This window comes from Thermobia domestica, chromosome 1 (assembly GCF_964235325.1).
Source record: "Thermobia domestica chromosome 1, izTheDome1.hap1.1, whole genome shotgun sequence".
NCBI classification, from domain to species: Eukaryota; Metazoa; Arthropoda; class Insecta; order Zygentoma; family Lepismatidae; genus Thermobia; species Thermobia domestica.
In genome coordinates, this window is record NC_137454.1 from 249,873,134 (window position 1) to 249,892,483 (window position 19,350).

The 19,350-nt window shown below is 36.6% G+C and overlaps 1 protein-coding gene across 3 annotated transcripts in view; it reads right to left on the bottom strand.

Annotated features, from left to right (window-relative positions):
- The window catches only part of LOC145695006 (uncharacterized), a 1,107,003-nt gene that overhangs the window by 563,031 nt on the left and 524,622 nt on the right, over positions 1–19,350 (bottom strand). The window contains exon 2 of one of the 3 annotated variants that reach the window (XM_081771842.1): positions 1,193–1,839. The exons of the other annotated variants lie outside the window; for them this stretch is intronic. Within the exon in view, the coding sequence (XP_081627968.1) occupies positions 1,193–1,813 (621 nt within the window). The 5' untranslated portion in view covers positions 1,814–1,839. The remainder of the gene's footprint in view (positions 1–1,192; positions 1,840–19,350) is intronic. 3 annotated transcript variants of the gene reach the window in all.

The following is a 19,350-nucleotide window of genomic DNA, read 5'->3' on the forward strand; positions in this document are numbered from 1 at the left end:
AGTTCCAGCTTAGAAGAAATAACGGGTATTGGAAATCGATTTTACTTCTAGGAAAGTTATAATTATTTTTGTTGCTGTCTGATTTTAAACTTATAAACATTGAATGAAGAAAACATACATCACGGGCTACCGAAAGGCCCGAGCTCCCGACATTAGTCAAAGTTGACCCTCACCCCCCCCCCCTCCCTTGTCTTTCATGATGTAATATATTCACAATTTCAGTTTTAAATCTTGTAAGGCACCCAACATAAAAACATATTACTTGACCTTTTTCCCAGTCTATTGTAGGTTCTACTCATCTTCCAGGTTGGTGACAGTATATTCGTATAGCTTTTGTAGATTTGTATATATATAATATCGGATCCAGGATATGATCAAGGGAGGGGGTTAAACCATTGCCGCTTCATCCAGTGTAAAGCGGGATTGAAGCCCATTTTATTCAGTGTATAACTAAACGTCAAGGGAGGGGGTTATAGCCCCCCTTGGATCCGCGTCTATACATACATATTATATATATATATATATATATATATATATATATATATATATATATATATATATATATATATATATATATATATATATATATATATATATATATATATGTGTGTGTGTGTGTGTGTGTGTGTGTGTGTGTGAATGTGTGTGAATGTGTGTGTGTGTATCAGAGAGAGAGAGAGAGAGAATATATATATGGTTTTCTGTATAGTTTAATATTTGGCCCATTTATTTGAAAGAGGTTCGTCATGTAAAATTTTCCCCCTGTGCTTATGGGTTATAGTAGCTTCAGAAAACACGTTCGTTTGTAAACACGATATCTCAGAAATCTGGACTGGATTTTCTATTTTTAAGAAGTTTGTTTTTGTGCCTAGGTTCCATGCAAGAGTTGCATATTCAAGTAATTTCATGGCAAATAATTTACATTGTTAGTAACATGCATTATCTTCCTCTACTAAAAAGAATTAAGATTTGATCTTTATTAGTGTAACAACAAGAATTTTGATTTTCCTCAACTTGGAATTTCCCTCAGAATTTTAACTTGATCTGTATTGCCAACACTATATTGATATGAAATTGTTGGTGTTGCCTGTGGACGCAAATTTGATTGTTAACGACTTTCCTCATGTATGGGTATATGGGAAATAAAATAACCTGCAACAGAAGTTAATAAACAAATATCAATTGTACTTACAGCTGACGTAGTACTCTGTACTCCAATGTTATTGTTGATATTCGCAGGTTTGTGATTACTATTACTACACAGATGAACTTTATCTAATCCATTGGTAGCTAAATCCATTTCATGGTCATCATCATCGTCCAGCGAAGATGGAGTAGACGCAGCACCGCCGCGCATTACTGTTGGCTGATCCGCATTCGTGATATTACCCACACCAGCACCATTTGCACCGGATCCACCAACGGGTTCCCACACTTCACTTGTGGTACTTGTATAATAATTATCTTCCTTCATTTCTCGACTACGTTCATCAACGACAAGCCCATTGCGTTGAACTGTAACATTTTCACGCGTTAACACACTGGATTTTACACTTAAACTTGTCTCCAACTTTACCGGCGCACGAAGAATTCCTGCACGTATCAAAATCTGATTTAACAGATCACAATGGGGCACTGCCCCATGAAGAAGGGCTTCCCGAATCGCAGCACCTTCTTCACCTTCTAACGTAATGGGACATCCATTCACTAACAACACTTCCTCTTCACGAACACACGTATTTTTCTCACAATCCACTACTTTCACCCCTTTCCCCAAAATGGATTCCACTGTCTGTTGAATTTCGTCATCCATATTGGATATTGCAAGCAGGATCTCTCCTAGAAATAAGTATGCAAAGTAATGACAGTTTAAAGTATATACATAACACATTAATAATATGGTTTGGAAACACTGAAAAACAATTAGGTTACCCGAGAACTTATTTCAAGTACAACCTCAATTGTGAAGGGGAAGGGGAAAAACTTCAAATTATCCCTATTCTTATTATAGATACAGTTAGCAACAAAAGTGTATAGCAGCTCATAGTTTACTGGTTCTATTATTAATTTCCTTGAGCACAACTCAATACTTCGGTAAGAGTTGAAACAGAAAACATACATAGAGTGCATTTAAAAATAAATAAATATATCAATCCGTAATCTTTTGTTGGGTACATTTACATTTTAAGTTCCTTTATGAATCATCAGAGAAATACATGTCATACCTTGTTCACATTCACATTTCTCAATACGAAACATTTATGATTTCATTTTCTAAGTAACGAGAATATACAGTGACTATTTCTACGTAATGACAAACGGAAAAAAAAAGATACAGCTAGAATTGCCTACAAGTCAAAAGTTTAGGCTATCTCGTCTCGTAAAGATGTCGTGAATGTGATATGTCGTCTCACAAAGTGTGTTTCTATTGGAAGAGCGCTATCTCATTCCGTTTATTGTTACAAAAAATCTGCGTCTCGTCTCGTATACAGCCCTAGGTCTAACATAAATGGGAAAAAAAAAACTTATTCCAGAACATTCATGAAGCTCTTGTCCCAGCTGCCATTAAAAACAGGACAAAGTATTACTAAAGATTGTATATATTTTAGTATTAGAAACCTGTACTCAGAACAAAACGCACTATCACCTGCAATTTTGCACTTAATGGTGAAATATTCGTTTCGTAACACAACACACGAAATGTTAGAAAGTGTTGCATGTCAAAAAAGTGCATGATTAAATTTACATTGCATTTCTCGTGCTGGCATATACTGCTCATTTAGCATTACATGACAAATAATGTATAATTATGTTAGAAGATTGACGTTAAAGGACATATAAGGCTTACAGCATTTTAACTGTATCAAACGTATTATTTTATTTAAAAAAAGGAGTTAATATTGCGACTTAATCCGGAAAAAAGTACATGTCCAGTTACTAGAGAAAAAAATTGAAAATTAAATCCTTGCATGAATGTGGACAATTTAGTATAAAGTGTACAGTTGGTGGTTCAACTCCTCGTTTTATATAATAAGACATGAACATATAAATTAACGTTGAATCGAATCAACATGTCTTACTATGAAACGAACTATATCTCTTCTGACTATTTCACCCCATCTATTATGAAAAGAAAACACAAGAGGAAAAAACGAACTTATAAGGCAAAGTGGTTCGTTTAACAAAAGCAAATCTTAGATTAAACACTTTCCAAATCTTTGTTGGTTGAAACAACAATTTGGTTTGATTTAAACAAATCTGTTAAGCACTATACACCAATGATATTTGGTGGGAAGCGTTCTGTAGAAATAATCAAATATTTTATAACCACTATCACTATTTCCTATGAATTTCGTTCATGCATCAACCTTCCTTTTGGTTGTATAGTTAGCATGCATACCGTCGGCGCGGAAACCCAGATTCGATTTTTGGTGAAAGTTCACATGGTTCGCCGAAGTTGTAGGTCCACGTTTCACTTAACCTTGGCAGTTAAAAGAAAGGACGGAAAATCTAAAATTGACCAACTAACAACATGCTATCCTTCGTCGTTTGAAGATAATAAATAAAAGACTAAGAATCGAGTAACGAATACTGGACTAATAGAGAGTAAATTATTCGATAAGATATTTGAATATCAAATATTCGAATTACTTTAATAACGCTAGTATAGAGTAAATTCATTGCGGTTCTGAAATCAGTGGATCTCTCTTACCACCTAGACAATGTGTGTTGCATCCTCTGTTAAGAATAAGCAAACATGAGCAAATAATTTGTTTATACAATGAACGTGTAAACAAATACTTGGTCAAGGCGCAGTTTATTTAGAATAAACTAAATGGTAACGGGAACTATTTTTTTTTTGTTTGTTTAATTTAGCCAAACTTTTTTTTATCGTCTTTTCTTATTAAGATTTGAAATTCCTTATAAACAATCAACTACAAACGTAGGCAGAAGACTTTTCGTTTCTGCAAAAGTATGCATTCGGTCGTTTTCTTTTAGATTTGATTTGATTTGATTCCCCTTTTTGTCTTAGTAGCTAACCTTACATAGTTATTACTACTGATTAGAATAAGATCGACTTTAGATAGACTAACTTGTTTTTCCAGACTTTTAAATCGGGAATACTGTATTGATTTCGGCTTTACCCAAAATACTCATAACCATTTGTTGATATGAATTTTTCTACTGATTCTAGATAAAATACAGTTTCATGTCTTCTATCAATCACTCACAGATAGTAAGTAATCAATAGTTAATCTATTCAACTGAAAGGAAATTAAATACAAAATTTTCAGTGTATGAGAAAACTCTGTAATTTTTGTGACACTCCAATAGTTTTTGTATCACAATCTTGAGACATATTCCGAATACTTTTTCTTCAACAACATATTTACTGTACTTTTTTTTTTTTTTTTTACATTTTTACGTACATAATTTACTATTTTACTTTAAAAAAAAGTACTACTTTTCCCTTCAATATGTATACAAAGCAAACATATTCACTTTTCACTACTATTTGTATGTAGCTATAGTTTTACCAAGAATTCGATGCTGCATATGAACACTGGAAGAACTCAAACTTTCGTAAAATAAAATTCACGGAAAAAGCAGTGTTTCCAACCCATAAACGATTAATAAATCATTTATACAACAACCACAACACTGTTTAAATACGAATCAAATCCATTGCTGGTGTGAGCGAAGAATGATGCCATTGACGGGTATTGAAGAATATTATTATTTTAATTATCAACCTAAAAAGTAAAAAAGCTTGCAATTCAGATAACCACAAGTATAAACAAGGTATACAAAACAAATCTGAGCGAACAGTCCAGCTTACCATTGTCACTCTACAACGTTTCTACAATAGTTCATCATGAACGCAGCACGCAAAACCATAATGCCTTAAAATTATTTAAACCATGAACATATCAACACAAAAATTTTGATCAATTTATTTCAAATAGCCTTTGAGAAATCTATGAAACATTTTTCAGTTACTTTCCCTCAATAGCTCGATTCGTCACATCTACCTCCTTTTTACTCCATGTAAACAAGAGCCTCTATCAGCGTGCACAATTTGATTAACGTAGTTCACACCGAGTCCCGAATTTATGTATAAGCTAAACAAGCTACAGACCCACTTGAGAAATCTGAAATTGCTGCAAAATTTACACAATTTGTCATAAACGAAACAATTTGACTTTGAAGAGGATGGATAAATGCTAATGTGTCGATAAGTCCTGGTGATGAAATAAACTAATATTTTTAGTTTATCAATATTTCTGCCTGAAATAAATAGATTGTGCAGAACGCTGGCCTAATGCCAGCGAAAAGTTTTAACATATTAAACTGACTTGTCTTCCAGACCTGATGTGATAGAACAACATTTTCCAGCATGACTTTTGTTTCTTCAGTATAATCCAAAGTGACAATTGATCGGAAGCAGAAATATGAGAGAAAAAAGTCTTGTCTATTTCTGTAACCTTTTTTGTTCATCAGTTTCCCTATTTGGATGTCTAAAACCATTATAACTACCGCAACAGACTTCCTACATGGATAAAGTCTTCACTCACGTCTGCTGCACTGTTCAGTACTTATCAACCCCCTCAGCTCCGCCCCTTTTCAACCACACGCCATTTTTCTACAAAGGCTCAAAATGAAAGTTCTAGCTCATCATCTTCTCACAGCTATTTTTACGTACTCAAGAGCCATTTTTTCCTCGCTTTCATCCCTTGTTTCATGACCAACACAAGAGGGCTGAACGTGGATGGTCTCGGCTGAGTGCTTTTTTCACCCCATGCAGACAAAACACCATGTAGTGAAGCAACGATCATTCTCATTTAACGTCTCCATATCCCCCTTTCTGCACTGCACTCCACATGTGAAATTTCACGCACGTAGGCCTATGTGTCACATTTGTACTATAAGTTTCCTGTTTGTGGATCCGTCACACATCAACTGTCTTCGTTTCTATCGTTTCCGAAATAAAAGCTATTCTTGTTGAATGCTTAACGTTAGCTGTACCTAAAATAGCTGTAAGAAATCAACCCTACTTCGAATCAAGGGCGTCTACAGGATTTATTCCTAGGAGGGGAAAGGGTCAATGTTTTCTTTAAAACAAAAACAAACGAAAAAGGAAATTGAGTAAAAAAAATATCTTATTATACTTTTGTGTAGGCTAGTAGCGAGCATTGGTTCAGAAAAATTGAAGATATGTGAAATGAAAGACCAAAACTAAAACAAACAGTTTATCATTTTAATCTCACAATAAACTTAGTGAGATAGAAATATCTCCCAAATAAGGCTGACACGACTTAATGAGGAAGACTGAAAAAGTAAAGCTATTACAATTTTTTATTAGACGAAATATAAAATGTTACAGAGGAATGATTTACCCACATCCGCATTAAACACTGCCCAATTTTCTTAACGGCGTTGAGTACATGTGCCATCTTTATTTCTCAGCCTATTGATTTATATGTAGAAGTATTCTTCTTTCCTTTAAAACGATAGCGAATTATAATAATATGATTTTACAGTCTTCTTCACAGCTTTTAAAAAATTCTTTAGTCTGCAAAATGATATTTTCTCATATATTAAATTGTCATTTGAAAAAAAAATATATAAATTTATGTTAGGTTGGCTACACTGTTAACCTCGTGCTATAACAGAATATGTCAAAGTCCCCCTGGCGATATTTGCATGGTACAAAATTTCAGCGCTTTTGTATTGGTTATCAAGGTTAATGATCCATCCTGTATTCATGGAGACACAAAATTAAAGGCTGTCACTAAGGAGGAGGGGGTGAGAATGGGTGAACCTTGTCAACTCTTGACGAGTTTCCAAATTCTCGCTTATTGTTGGATCCAATTCTCCTCTCTCTAAGTGTCTAGTTCTCTTGTTTATGATCGTCATTACATTAGATTTTCTAAAACTATCTAATGTTTTTCAGAGTTCTGTAGTTCCTACACTATGCTGCATGATTTCAACATTATCCTCTCACATGTACGCTATGTATATTCATACACAAAATGCACACAAATAATACGGTAATATATATATATATATATATATATATATATATATATATATATATATATATATATATATATATATATACATTATATATATATATATATATTTAATATATATATATCCTGTTTAACATTCTTACTATACATACACTGTGAAACAGATTGCTTGGAACAATAGAAAGATTCGGGGGGACAAGCTAAATAATATCAAAAAAGATTATAAAATACGCAAATAAGTGAAAAAAGTTCGAACATTTCCTACGTAAAGATTAACTTATTATAAAAAAACGATTACCTAAATGTTTAGCGTATGCACTTACGGGGCAAAGGATCAGAGAAAACTATACGCGATTCCCGGTGAGAGCTCATGTGGTTAGGATCTCACGTTGAACTGGTGCTGAAATGTACGTTAAACTCCAGTCCAACCGACCACTGTGAAACATTGTATCGTCCTAGATTTTGCTTATAGTGAACTATAAAATTGCTTGTATCTAGGAAAGCGGCAACTCTAAAACGTTCCCGAACCCACGCGACGTCATCCTCGTATTACTAACGGATTATCCTTGCTTTATACAACTACAATATTATCCTAATTATAAAAGGTTAACTGATCAATAACGTTATCCTGGAATGTTACACAACCTTGCTTAAGATTTGTAATAGTGGTGGTTTAAAGGCAAGGGTCACAATGAGAAATTCTCTTAAATGGTAAACGTCTCAGTACATCACACTAACTCCTGATAGTAAACAGTCACACTAATAGATAATTCTATGTGCGTCATCACTTGTTTATCTGACGTTAATACATGTTGCTTCCTGTGGGATTGTTGTTGTATATAACGAAGTCCTTGAATAACTGTGCAAAAGGTATGTTATCGAGTTTGTCGGAGGTATTAACTATCCCGAACTAAATAAACGGTAATAAATAAATAAATAAATTTATTAAATGTACATACAATGCAATTAGTGCTTTTAATTAAACACTATTTTAACCTCTAGTGTATAGTGGGCGTAAAATAATAATACTAATAATAATAAATGTGTACATAAAATAGGATGAAACTGCGAGGTCATTGACTATCCTTAATCATCAGCTTTCGGTTGCCATGGAAACCAGCGCTTTTGAAATCCATCAAGTGGCTTGGCTGGTGAACCATTCGGTTTCCTAGAAGGTCGACAAAAGCACACTCATCATCACACATTGGAAAGTTCTCATCGCCCAACAGCTCGTCTCATTCACTAAAACACTCTTCACAATAACGTTTAACAAAATAAAAAATGAAACTAGGTATGAATTACGGAAATGTTTATTCAAACCTATCTTTCTCACACCCTCAATCTATTAATAGCATATAGCTCCTGCATATTAAACCAGAGAAATGCAAATAACTTTTTAATGTACTGGCTCCACTATCTCTTTCCCTCTCTTCTTTTAATCGTTATACTCACATTCAATAGGTGGCGGGGGCTGCGGAGGCTCTGTGGCAGAGCGTTCATCTCTGGTGTGTGGGGTCCATGATTCGATCCCAACTCGGACCATGTGAGCATTATGGTGGAAAAACACCGAGTGTATGTATGTGTTTCTAGGGGTTTTCCCATTTCCTCCCACCTTTTTTCACTCCATCATTTACTCATTCTTATCATCACCCTCTCCTTTACCCTACACGGCATAACTAGACGTAAACCTCAAAGATTTCACCTCAATACTTGGGTAGAAATATATCAAGCAAACAATGCTGTATCTCTTTTACATATTAAAAAAAATGTGAATATTTTCAGTATTTTACCTACAGTTATGACTATAAGTACAGCTGGCAAAGTATTTGGAGTATGACTGTGTATTTGGTACAGTTAAATTTTTGTCATGCTACATGTGTGAAAAATGCATTTCACAGAAACAACGATACAACTTTAAAAAACAGAATTTCTTTCTTAATTATATTCAAGACTCACTGCATTAATTTTCTCCCTCGACTCAGTCATGTTCGGAGACCATAACGATTTTATTTTACATTGTTAATAAACTACAGCTAATACTCTATAAATAAAAGGATCTTAGGAAGATGGGTAATATTAATCCTGTTATTGATACGAGTCTGTGCGAATGCACTGCAAAGTTAAAGAAATAATCCCTCGGTGTAAATTGTATAACACATTCAGAGGAGAACATTCGCTTGACAACATATTTAACGAAGATTAATTAATAGTTCCGATCCTCTTTTTTTCCTCGTAAATTGTCATCTTGTGAAAGAATGTATTTACCTCGGTGCAGTCTCGAGAATATTACCAAACTTAAAATAACCACGAAAAGTAGAGATAAATTGTTGAAACTTAGGAAAAATGACGAATACAAGGTCTGTATGATAAGTAATGAGACTCGCCGCGCCGCGGCGCGCGTGTCGCTGGAGCGGGTTTGTCGGTGATGGAGGATGTAGGGGGGGGGGTCCGAGCAAAGCAACGCACCGCGCGTCAGTTGGCTCCGAGCCTTAGTGGAGCGCGGACAAGCCTTGGACAAAGCCCTTGTGAACATTCTTGTCACGGCGGAAAATCAACAAACATGGAGGGTTCCATCGAACAGCGTTATGCGGTCAAATTTTGCGTTCGCCTGGGGAAAACGGCTACTCAGACGCTTTCTCTCATCACGGAGGCCTACAAAGAGGAAGCCCTATCCAAAGCCCAGGTATTTCGTTGGCACAGTGCGTTCCGGAACGGCCGGGAAAGCGTTGAGGATCTGGAGAGGGCTGGACGCCCGACAACAGTGACTACGGACGAAACTGTGGCAAAAGTGAGGGATCTCCTGAACTCAGACCGTCGATTATCGTTGAGATTGATTGCTGATGAACTCGATATGAACCACACAACAGTGCACAAGATTGTGACGGAACAATTGGGAATGAGAAAAATCTGTGCGAAACTGGTGCCGCGAGTGTTGACTGACGAACAAAAGCAACGACGTGTTGATTGTTGTCAGGAACTGTTGAACCTCATGAACAGTGACCCTAACTTTGAAGATGACGTCATAACAGGTGACGAGTCGTGGGTGTTCCAGTACGACCCTGAAACGAAACGTCAAAGCGCGGAGTGGCACACTCCTGCGTCCCCGCGCCCCAAGAAGGCCAGAATGTCGAAGTCAAAGGTGAAAACAATGTTGATTGTTTTTTTTGACAATGTGGGGGTGGTCCACAAGGAGTTTGTACCCCAAGGACAAGCCGTCAACGCCGCCTTCTACAAACAAGTCCTTGAGAGACTGCACAGGAGCGTCAAGCGGAAAAGACCGGCGATCGCTAGCCGGTGGAAGTTGCATCACGACAATGCCCCTGCCCACACCGCCTTCTTAGTGACCTCCTTTTTGACCCGGATTGGGGTGGAAGTCCTTCCACAACCACCCTACAGCCCAGATGTGAGCCCGGCCGACTTCTTCCTCTTCCCGAAGCTGAAGCCACGCTTGAAAGGAACCCGTTTTGCAGACGTCACAGCCATCCAAGCAGCCGTGACCACATTTCTAAAGGACATGCCGGCTGCTGACTTCCAGGGGGCGTTTGCAGCGTGGAAACATCGATTGCAGAAGTGCATCGACGCAAGAGGAGAGTACTTCGAAAGCTTTTAAGTCCCTGTACAGATCAGATCAATAAAACAATGTTTCCAGACCTGGTCTCATTACTTATCATACAAACCCTGTAAAAATCAACGAAATAGACTGAAATACGGAATTAACGAAAAACATATGTATAGGCCAACTTAGTAAGAATCGCGACAAATGCATGTTCCTGACAAGAAAATTCTCAAGTATATTTGTCAGTTAATTTTAGAGATGGACAAAATAGTCGACACTGCGAAATCATATGGAATGGATATCAATGTCGAAAAATCGGACGACATGAGAATATCACGTGGAAACGTGCCCTTACGAGTCAAAGTAGAAGAACGAGAACTTGGAGAGGTAGATCATTTCAAATATCTGCGAACTATTTCGACGAAAGACGCTAACTGGACCAAAGACACGAGGTCAAGAATTACCAGAGACAAAGAGGTATTCAACAAAACAAGATCACTCTTAACTAGCAGGTTTAATTTTGGACTAAGGAAGAAACTGGTCAAGTGATGAAGAATTGGATTGTATGGTTGGTCGACGTGGTAAGATTTCATCTCGGAATACCATATTGGCTTGGGTGAAGAAGTTTGAAGAGACTAGTTAGTAGTGTGTTGGATGTAAAACATGGAGCTCCACCCTCTAAGAATAATGCGAACTCCTGAGAACGTGGAGAGACCAACATTAAAGTTTCGTCTAACTGTAAGAAAATGTTGCACTTCTGGCATGGACTTAGTTTTGTATTAATTTGGAAGTGAGGTAACACGATGTTCTGTGCACCAATGCTCCATTGCGACTGACTGGCGACTCCATAACGTGGCGTTCTTTCCTCTTTCGGTTCCCACCCCGTTAGCCAATATACGTTGTTACGCCTGCGCAATATTCAAATTCGAAATGTGTCAGTTGGCTCGGCACCACCCTGTACATAGATCATGCCAACCATATCCAGCTAAAATAATGTTCATTTTCATATTATCTTCCTATCTTATTCTTAGACTACACAAAGATCTCTTCTGCTTTTCAGTTAAACTATATAGATATTCTCTTCAAAAATCTAAGCCTGGTCTAGAAAAACGGAGATTATTTTTCTAATGACTTCACCATGACATTCATGAGAAACGATTCCTAAACTTGGACAATAAGGAATAGAGCCCAATATTGTATTTGTTGCTTTAACACTGTCGTAACAGACAGTATGAATGAAATTAAGATGGGAAATATTCAATGAAAGAAGGGGAAAAAAAGGTCAACAGGGGTCCTTGTGAAATGAACAGCTCACAACAATTTACATACAAGATCTTCGTTGGCAAAAACCTTCGTTATTAAGGAACACACATGTGTTTTGTCTGGCACATGACCAACACAAATAACAGATTATAGTGTTGCCACTATATTGGAAAATTAACCGCGAAACGGTCTTTTATACAAATTGTGGATATTACATTAAAAATAATAAAAAGACTTGGGCCTAGCAGTAGTAATGTGTTAAGATTGAAGAAAAAATAATTTGGGAAAATTGCAAAAGATAAAGAGCGAAAAAAGCGTTCACACTGAAAACAACATGGAAAAAGAACCAAGGTCATTTATTAAAAGAAGAAGAATCAGAAGCTTTAGCGTGTTGACACATTCACAACGTTAATTATTTACCACTTAGCCAAGGTTGATTATACATTCTTAGTACTGTTTTATTTCTACTTTTTAACAGAGAGAAATATTGCAATTCTATGTGTACAAATTACACGGTAGCCACTGCTTCTAACCCCATACACATTTGTACTAGATTTAAGATTGTCTATACACTTGGAAGCATTATCCATAATTTTAAAGTACATTCTTTCTACGGAGTGACAAAAAAAAAAAAAAAAAAAAAAATAGTGCCGCGGTGGCTGAGTGGTAGAGCGTTCTCCTCTGGTGCATGGAGCCCAGGTTCAAACCCTGCTCCCAGCAAGTGAACTTTGTGGTGGACAAACACCGTGTGCGTGGGTTTCGTCGGGGTTCTCCCGTTTCCTCCCACTTTCTTCATTCCACCTTTTCATTCATTTCTCATCTTTACCGTCTCATTTAGCCTAGCCGGCATAATCGTGGGACGTAAAACTCAAAAAATTCATTTTCATTTTTTCTACATTTTTCAAACGAGTCAGTTCAGAAGTGTAGAAAGTAAAGACGGTTCATTGTCTCACAGATTCATAGCTCATCAGAACCGACAAGATTATTATTATTTTAAGACGAGTGAAAACACAAAAATCAACAATAGATGTCACTACGTTCCTCCACTCTTTCAAAATATTCACAGTAAAACAGCGATTGACATTAAGACGTGGCTCGAAACCAAATTAAGTCAATCAGAGAAAAATTCGTACACTTACTTTTCATATTATGTTTCGTTCATTATTGAGAAACATATAGTTGAGAAAGATGAAGTATTGAAAGAATGTGGACCAGAAACAGTAAAATGAATAAAGGAATGATGCAATATACAGAGTGGACCTGAAAGATGTGCACGAATTCCGGAACGTGATTTGTGAATCAAAAGAAGACAAAAAAAAAAAATTCTTCTTGCATGTTGTTAAATTCCGTGTCATGTATGAGTGACTGGAGTGGCAACTTTGAATCGACAATCGAATCCTGTCAATTGGAATGGAACAGAAAGATATGCACAAATTGCGGAAAGTATTTTGTGACATCAAAACTAGTTAAATGTGGTTATGAACATCAGCAAAATGATACATTAGGCAGCTGCGCACACAGAGATAGTTTGTGTACATCTTAATATTTGTGCACTCATCCTTGATGACAATGCAACAGCTCATACGCAGCTTGTATGCAGTCTTCTCGTGAGATGAGCATGGGAAATACTAAAGCACACACCATATTCGAAAGATCTATCACCTTGTGATTTCGACCTCATGCCAGAATTATAGGAACTATTCCCTGGAACATGCTTTTGAACACGTGAAGACATTACCACAGCAATGAGCCATGAAATCAAAATGTTTGGTTATAGTGAGTTATTCGTCGCCCTCCCTCGTTGGCAGACTCATTTTTTCTCGTGCTATATCGTGATGGGGATATGTATGTTCATGCAACTTCTTAGATGTAACGTTTACATAATGTACTAATCTTCCATTTGCATATTTCAGAATTTCTTGCTTCTTTTCCATTTTCATAAAAAAATGAAATTTGCTGTGACCCTCGTATTTTACGTATCATAAAAATGAAATAATAAATTATAATTTTACAGCATTAAATATGTCATTTATGACAATACAATGCTGCTATAATTGGAGATATACGAAAAAAATACAATTATACCAGTTAGGCCCAATATTATGATTTCAACATTCACTTAATGTGATGGATGATGCATCTTTCACCCTAGGTTGGTAATTTTGTTATTTCTTATCGTTTAGTATTATAGGCCTATTCTTTTCATTTAACTGAAACCTAGGTAATGCATATTATACCTACAAATATCCCAAATGGGAGTAAGATAAGATCAAGTCCAAGTCTAATGAAAATAAAATATCTCGCGGATCACAGATTGGAAAACGCTACACGAATGTCAACCACCACAACCATTTGGTGGCGCTGATCATTTTGTCATAAGTTATGGCCAGTTCTTGATTGATTTTAAGTTGGTTGGATTGGACTTTAACATCACATTCAGCACCAGGGCTTAAAAGACTCGTGAATCTATAGTTTAAGGTGGAACTGGAACTACCGTAATGCGTTCAGTTTTAAATATTATCCCATCGCGAATCGAACCCGAGACGCTGTGCACCAAAAGTGTGTACGCTGCGACAAGACCAGCTGGGAGAGATTGCTTGATATTTGTTTCTAAATTACTGAAAATAGGCCGAAATTTCGCTTATAGTTCAGAAAATCGACTCCTGTATCTTAGACAATCCCGCTTTACCGAAGAGAACAACTGGTTTCATACAATAGTCATTGTATTCATAGCGACTAGTTACTAGGCTTCCTGTTCCAATTATCTCTACACACCTTTGGTGCGAGCGAGCGGTTCTGGGTGGAGACACTCGGTCAAAAAGTATGAAAGCATTTTAGACCAGCCATCCTGAGTGAAGTTTTCATGGGTTTTCTCATTCAAACCAAGCAAATGCCGGGATGGAACCTAACATAGTATACAGGTACCAGGCCGCTTCCTTCCTTCCTTCCTTTCCCCGGATAGTGTGACCGCCGAGGGACGTCATCCCTCGGTGTCCTCCCATCTTGCCTAATCCCACCTCGCCTAACGATCTATCAGTCGCTGATATCTCCAAGATAAGAATCTCCGCCATTCTAGGCGAGATGGGAGTTCCCATCTTGCCTACTCCCATCTTGCCTAAGATGTAAGAAGGGAATTTCTGCTCTAAAGAGGGAATTCCTGTACTAGTATTAACCACCAACACTAAGAAATTGTGAAATCATACGCACATTTCAGAAAAGAAATAATCTATGTATTAATCTTTCTACATAAGAAAATCAATAATCTAGTTTCAGTATGTTTCAATGAATATTTACAATACCTGTTAACTACAATATGAATATATAATAAGCACTATATTTCTTCTTTCATTTTGTTCACCAATATTTTCCCTCGTTTCCTTGCAGTATTGGGCTCATGTGCATGCAAACCGACGTACGCACAACAGAATCTTCCACTAGAACAATAGTAGCCTTACAACCTTCACTGCACTTCCAATAGGTTTTATTACCACAAACTCTATTAATACGATATATGTATTCTTCATAACACACTAACTTCCCACCGCGTATACTCTCCAAGTAAGTCACAGCCATGTTTAACTACAACAATCTCATAAAGTGTATCTGCTGCTACTTTTATATATATCAACAGCACAATTCATTAAAAGTATATATTTTTATCTTGTTTCTGATTGGCTCCTGTCAGCCAATCATCTTCCAGTATTCTCAAAACAAGCTAAAAGTGAACTAAATTCACTAAATCGCCTTCCCCCCTGTGCTTTCTTGTTGTGTGGTGTTTATTATATATTTATATTCTAGTTGACAGAGATTCACAATATTTTATTAATTTATTTAGTCTTATTTTACATGGTGAAACTAAGGCTAATCATGCCTTGTCTACCACTTGACCATGCAATCATCAGAATTAATATGACAATACGAAGTATTTATAAAATAATAATTAAAATGACGAACATTGAAATCACAACAAAAATTACATTCACAATCACACACACACACACATATGTCACATTCACACATAGATTATTACAAATAAACATATAATGCAAAGTATTTTCAGATATATTTAGGGAAGAAGAGAAAAATAAAGGGTTAGAAGAATTTTAAAAAATCAGCATTTTCGTCAGATCAGTAAGCCTGGAGCAGTGGTTCTCAACCTAATTCCTATGACGACCCCTATTTTATCACATCATCTTGCCAGCAACCCCCTTATAATTTCTGGTTTCTAATAAGCTTGTGTGGGATTTTTAGTATACCTATTGCGGAGATCTCACGATATACATCTATTTCTATAATAGTAGAATCCATTTCTTGTAAACCTATATAGTGGATACAGTAACTTCCTAAAAGCGAATGGATTAAAACCAAATCTGGACAATAAGCTTTATTTATTTATTTATTTATTTTTATTTCAGAACGATAGAATATGAAATTACACAAATTACTTGTAAGAACTAAGCTAGAATCTGACTTTATACATTTGCACAAAGCAAGTCCACTTGAATCATTCCAATTCAGGACTTTATCCTTTCATATATATACTTTCTCTTGTTCGGGAGAAGGCTTAAAAACCACTGGAATCACATTAGTTTCCTCTATTGAACTTTCAATATCTGCATGAATTACAAAAAAATGGGAAGAAAGTTTGTTGTAGCTCTTAAATGTCTGCCAATAAAGAAGGTCGTGCTGGCGTGCAAAATGAAACTATTCAGGGGTTCTTATTCGTTGTGGCTGCTACTCGAAACGAAACCTTTAGATTCCATATCCAGCTCTGCTCAAAAATAAACAAAAATTCACAGAAATAGTACCAGCTATTGAACCTGTACGGAAATGGGAATTCTTATCTCGCTTTTAAATCATGTCATTTCATTGCATCTGGCACTTGTACGCAACTGAGAAGGATTTTGACATGTACGAAAATGGGAACGTACTCAAGTGGGAAGACACCATTTTTTGTTGTTCTTAACAGTATGTATAAAAAAAATATGCCTATCAGAACAAAATTCAGAATAATATTTAAAAATATTTTTCTGTATTAGATTCTAATTATATTTATCTCTTCCAATTATCTTCGCGACCTCCATGAAAGCTTCTTGCAAATCCCTAGGTTGATAAACTCTGGCCTAGAGAGACGCATGGATGGTCTGCTCAACCGACTTCTTGAATAGATTGATTGACTGAGATTGTCGTATGTTGGGTGGAAGATCATTCCATGCACGGACAGTGGATGCAAAGAATGATTTCTAGTAATATTTAGAGGAGTGTAGGAGAAGTGAAAAGAGTTTATTTACACCTGATCTTGTATCGTGATCGTGATGAGCATTTAATGGTTGCAATCGTTGAAATAAGTAAGAGGGTTGTTAAAAGCGCAAAATCTTAGAGAAGTGTGAGTCGATGCAGATAACGTCTATCGGAAAGTTTCATTAGTCCCAGCTGTTTGATCGTTTAAGATTATAAGCAAACCGTATACAGGCGTTTTGGATACGTTATAAACAGTTCTTCATTTAAGTCTGATAGAGCTACATCATAATATTCGAGGTGAGGAAATATTAGAGATTTTACAGGGAGTGATTTTGTGTCAATGGTTAGAATTTTCTTTAGTCTGGTGAGTGAATGAAAAGACCAGAACGCTTTCTTACGCACAACGTTGAACGGGGTTTCCACTCAAAATATGGATCAATTGTTATCCCGAGATTTGTGATGGTTTCAGAAAATGTAATAATTGTTCCATGTATCTGTACTGCAGACATATTCGAACGGCGAATATTGATTGAAACATCTGGTTAAAATGATTCCTTCTTTAATGGAGAAATTCCCTCTACAGAAATTCCTTCTTTAGTGCAGAAATTCCCTTCTTACATCTTAGGCAAGATGGGAGTAGGCAAGATGGGAACTCCCATCTTGCCTAAAATGGCGGGCATTCTTATCTTGGAGATATCAGCGACTGATAAATCGTTAGGCGAGATGGGATTAGGCAAGATGGGATGGAATCCATCCCTCATACGTGATGGGCTAATACGGCCATAGACGCCGAAAGCTTAGAAATCTAGTTCCTAATCCTACTCCTTATCTCTACACACTTTATTTGGTCAAACTATTTGTGATAAACAATATCCTAAACACGATGACCACTTTGTTTTTGAAACTAGTCGGTAATAAACAATATCGTAAATATGGTGACCATTTTGATTCGTAACAATTGTTAAATGGTAGGTACATAAAAGCTCCAAATTTTGACAATTTTATGTATTTCTTCTCATATCTCTTGCTATCGTATTTTCCTTTTGCTGAATTTGCTACACTTGTCCGAAGAAAAATAAAACTAAATCAGTAACAGTAAAATCCGCGTGTGCAGATATTTCATTATGAATTTTATATCGTTTCGTAGCCTTGCTTCAGCTTCTACATAAATCAACGAAACGTATATGTAATCTTACGGAAGAAGACGTGAATAAAAAGCATACAAGGAAAATACATCGTAAGGAGAAAGTGACCCTGAGTTCTTTTATAGCTAGTTATGAAGATTAAAAAGAAATAAAGAATCATAAATAACTTTAATTATTCTAACAAACATAACAAGTTTTGTTGTTTTAAAAGATGCTCATATGCTGAACGTGCATATCTTTCGTATGTCCCGAGTTCGATTTCCGATTAAAGAATACCGTATAGGTATTGATTCAGCGTTGTGAGGCTACTAAGTAGTTATTTAAACTATATGCATTTAAATTTACGTTTATTTAGTAATACAGTATATGAGGATAGCGAAACGCAAGCCCGAGTCTCACTGAGATTAGCGAAAGCAAGCCCGAGCAACATTGAGATCAGTAAGCGCAAGTCTGAGCTCCACTAAAATTAGCGAACGCAAGCACGAGCACCACTGACATTAGTGAATGCAAGTCCGAGCAGCATTATGATCAGCGAGCGCAAGTCCGAACCCTATTGAGATTAACGAACATAACCCGAGTCCCACTGTTATCAGTGAACGCAAGACCGAGCCCCGCTGACATTAGCGAACGTGAGGTGAGCCCCAAACCCCAACGAAATCAGTTAACGTGATCCCAAGCCCACCTGAGATTCATCATCATCATCATCATCATAGGTAGTCTGCCTTTATTGGCAGGTCACTTGCCGCAGCTGAGAAGCTTCCATGCTCTGCGGTCCTCCGCTAACTTCTTCGTCTTCGCGTATGATCTTTCTGTTTTTATATCATCCATTAATTGTAGTCTCCTTCGCCCCCTCCCTCTCTTTCCAGACACCATACCCTCTAGGACGTCCCTCATGATACAATCTCTTCTTAGACAATGTCCCAACCTGTTTCTCTTCCTCATCCTAATAAAATCTAAAAGTGTTCTTTTCTCACCCACCATTTCTAATACTCTCTCATTCGTTTTCCGCTCGACCCAACTAATTCTTTCCATTATTCTCCACACCCACATTTCGAAGGCTTCCAGTCGATTTTCATCACCTTTATGTAATGTCCACGTTTCCGCCCCATAC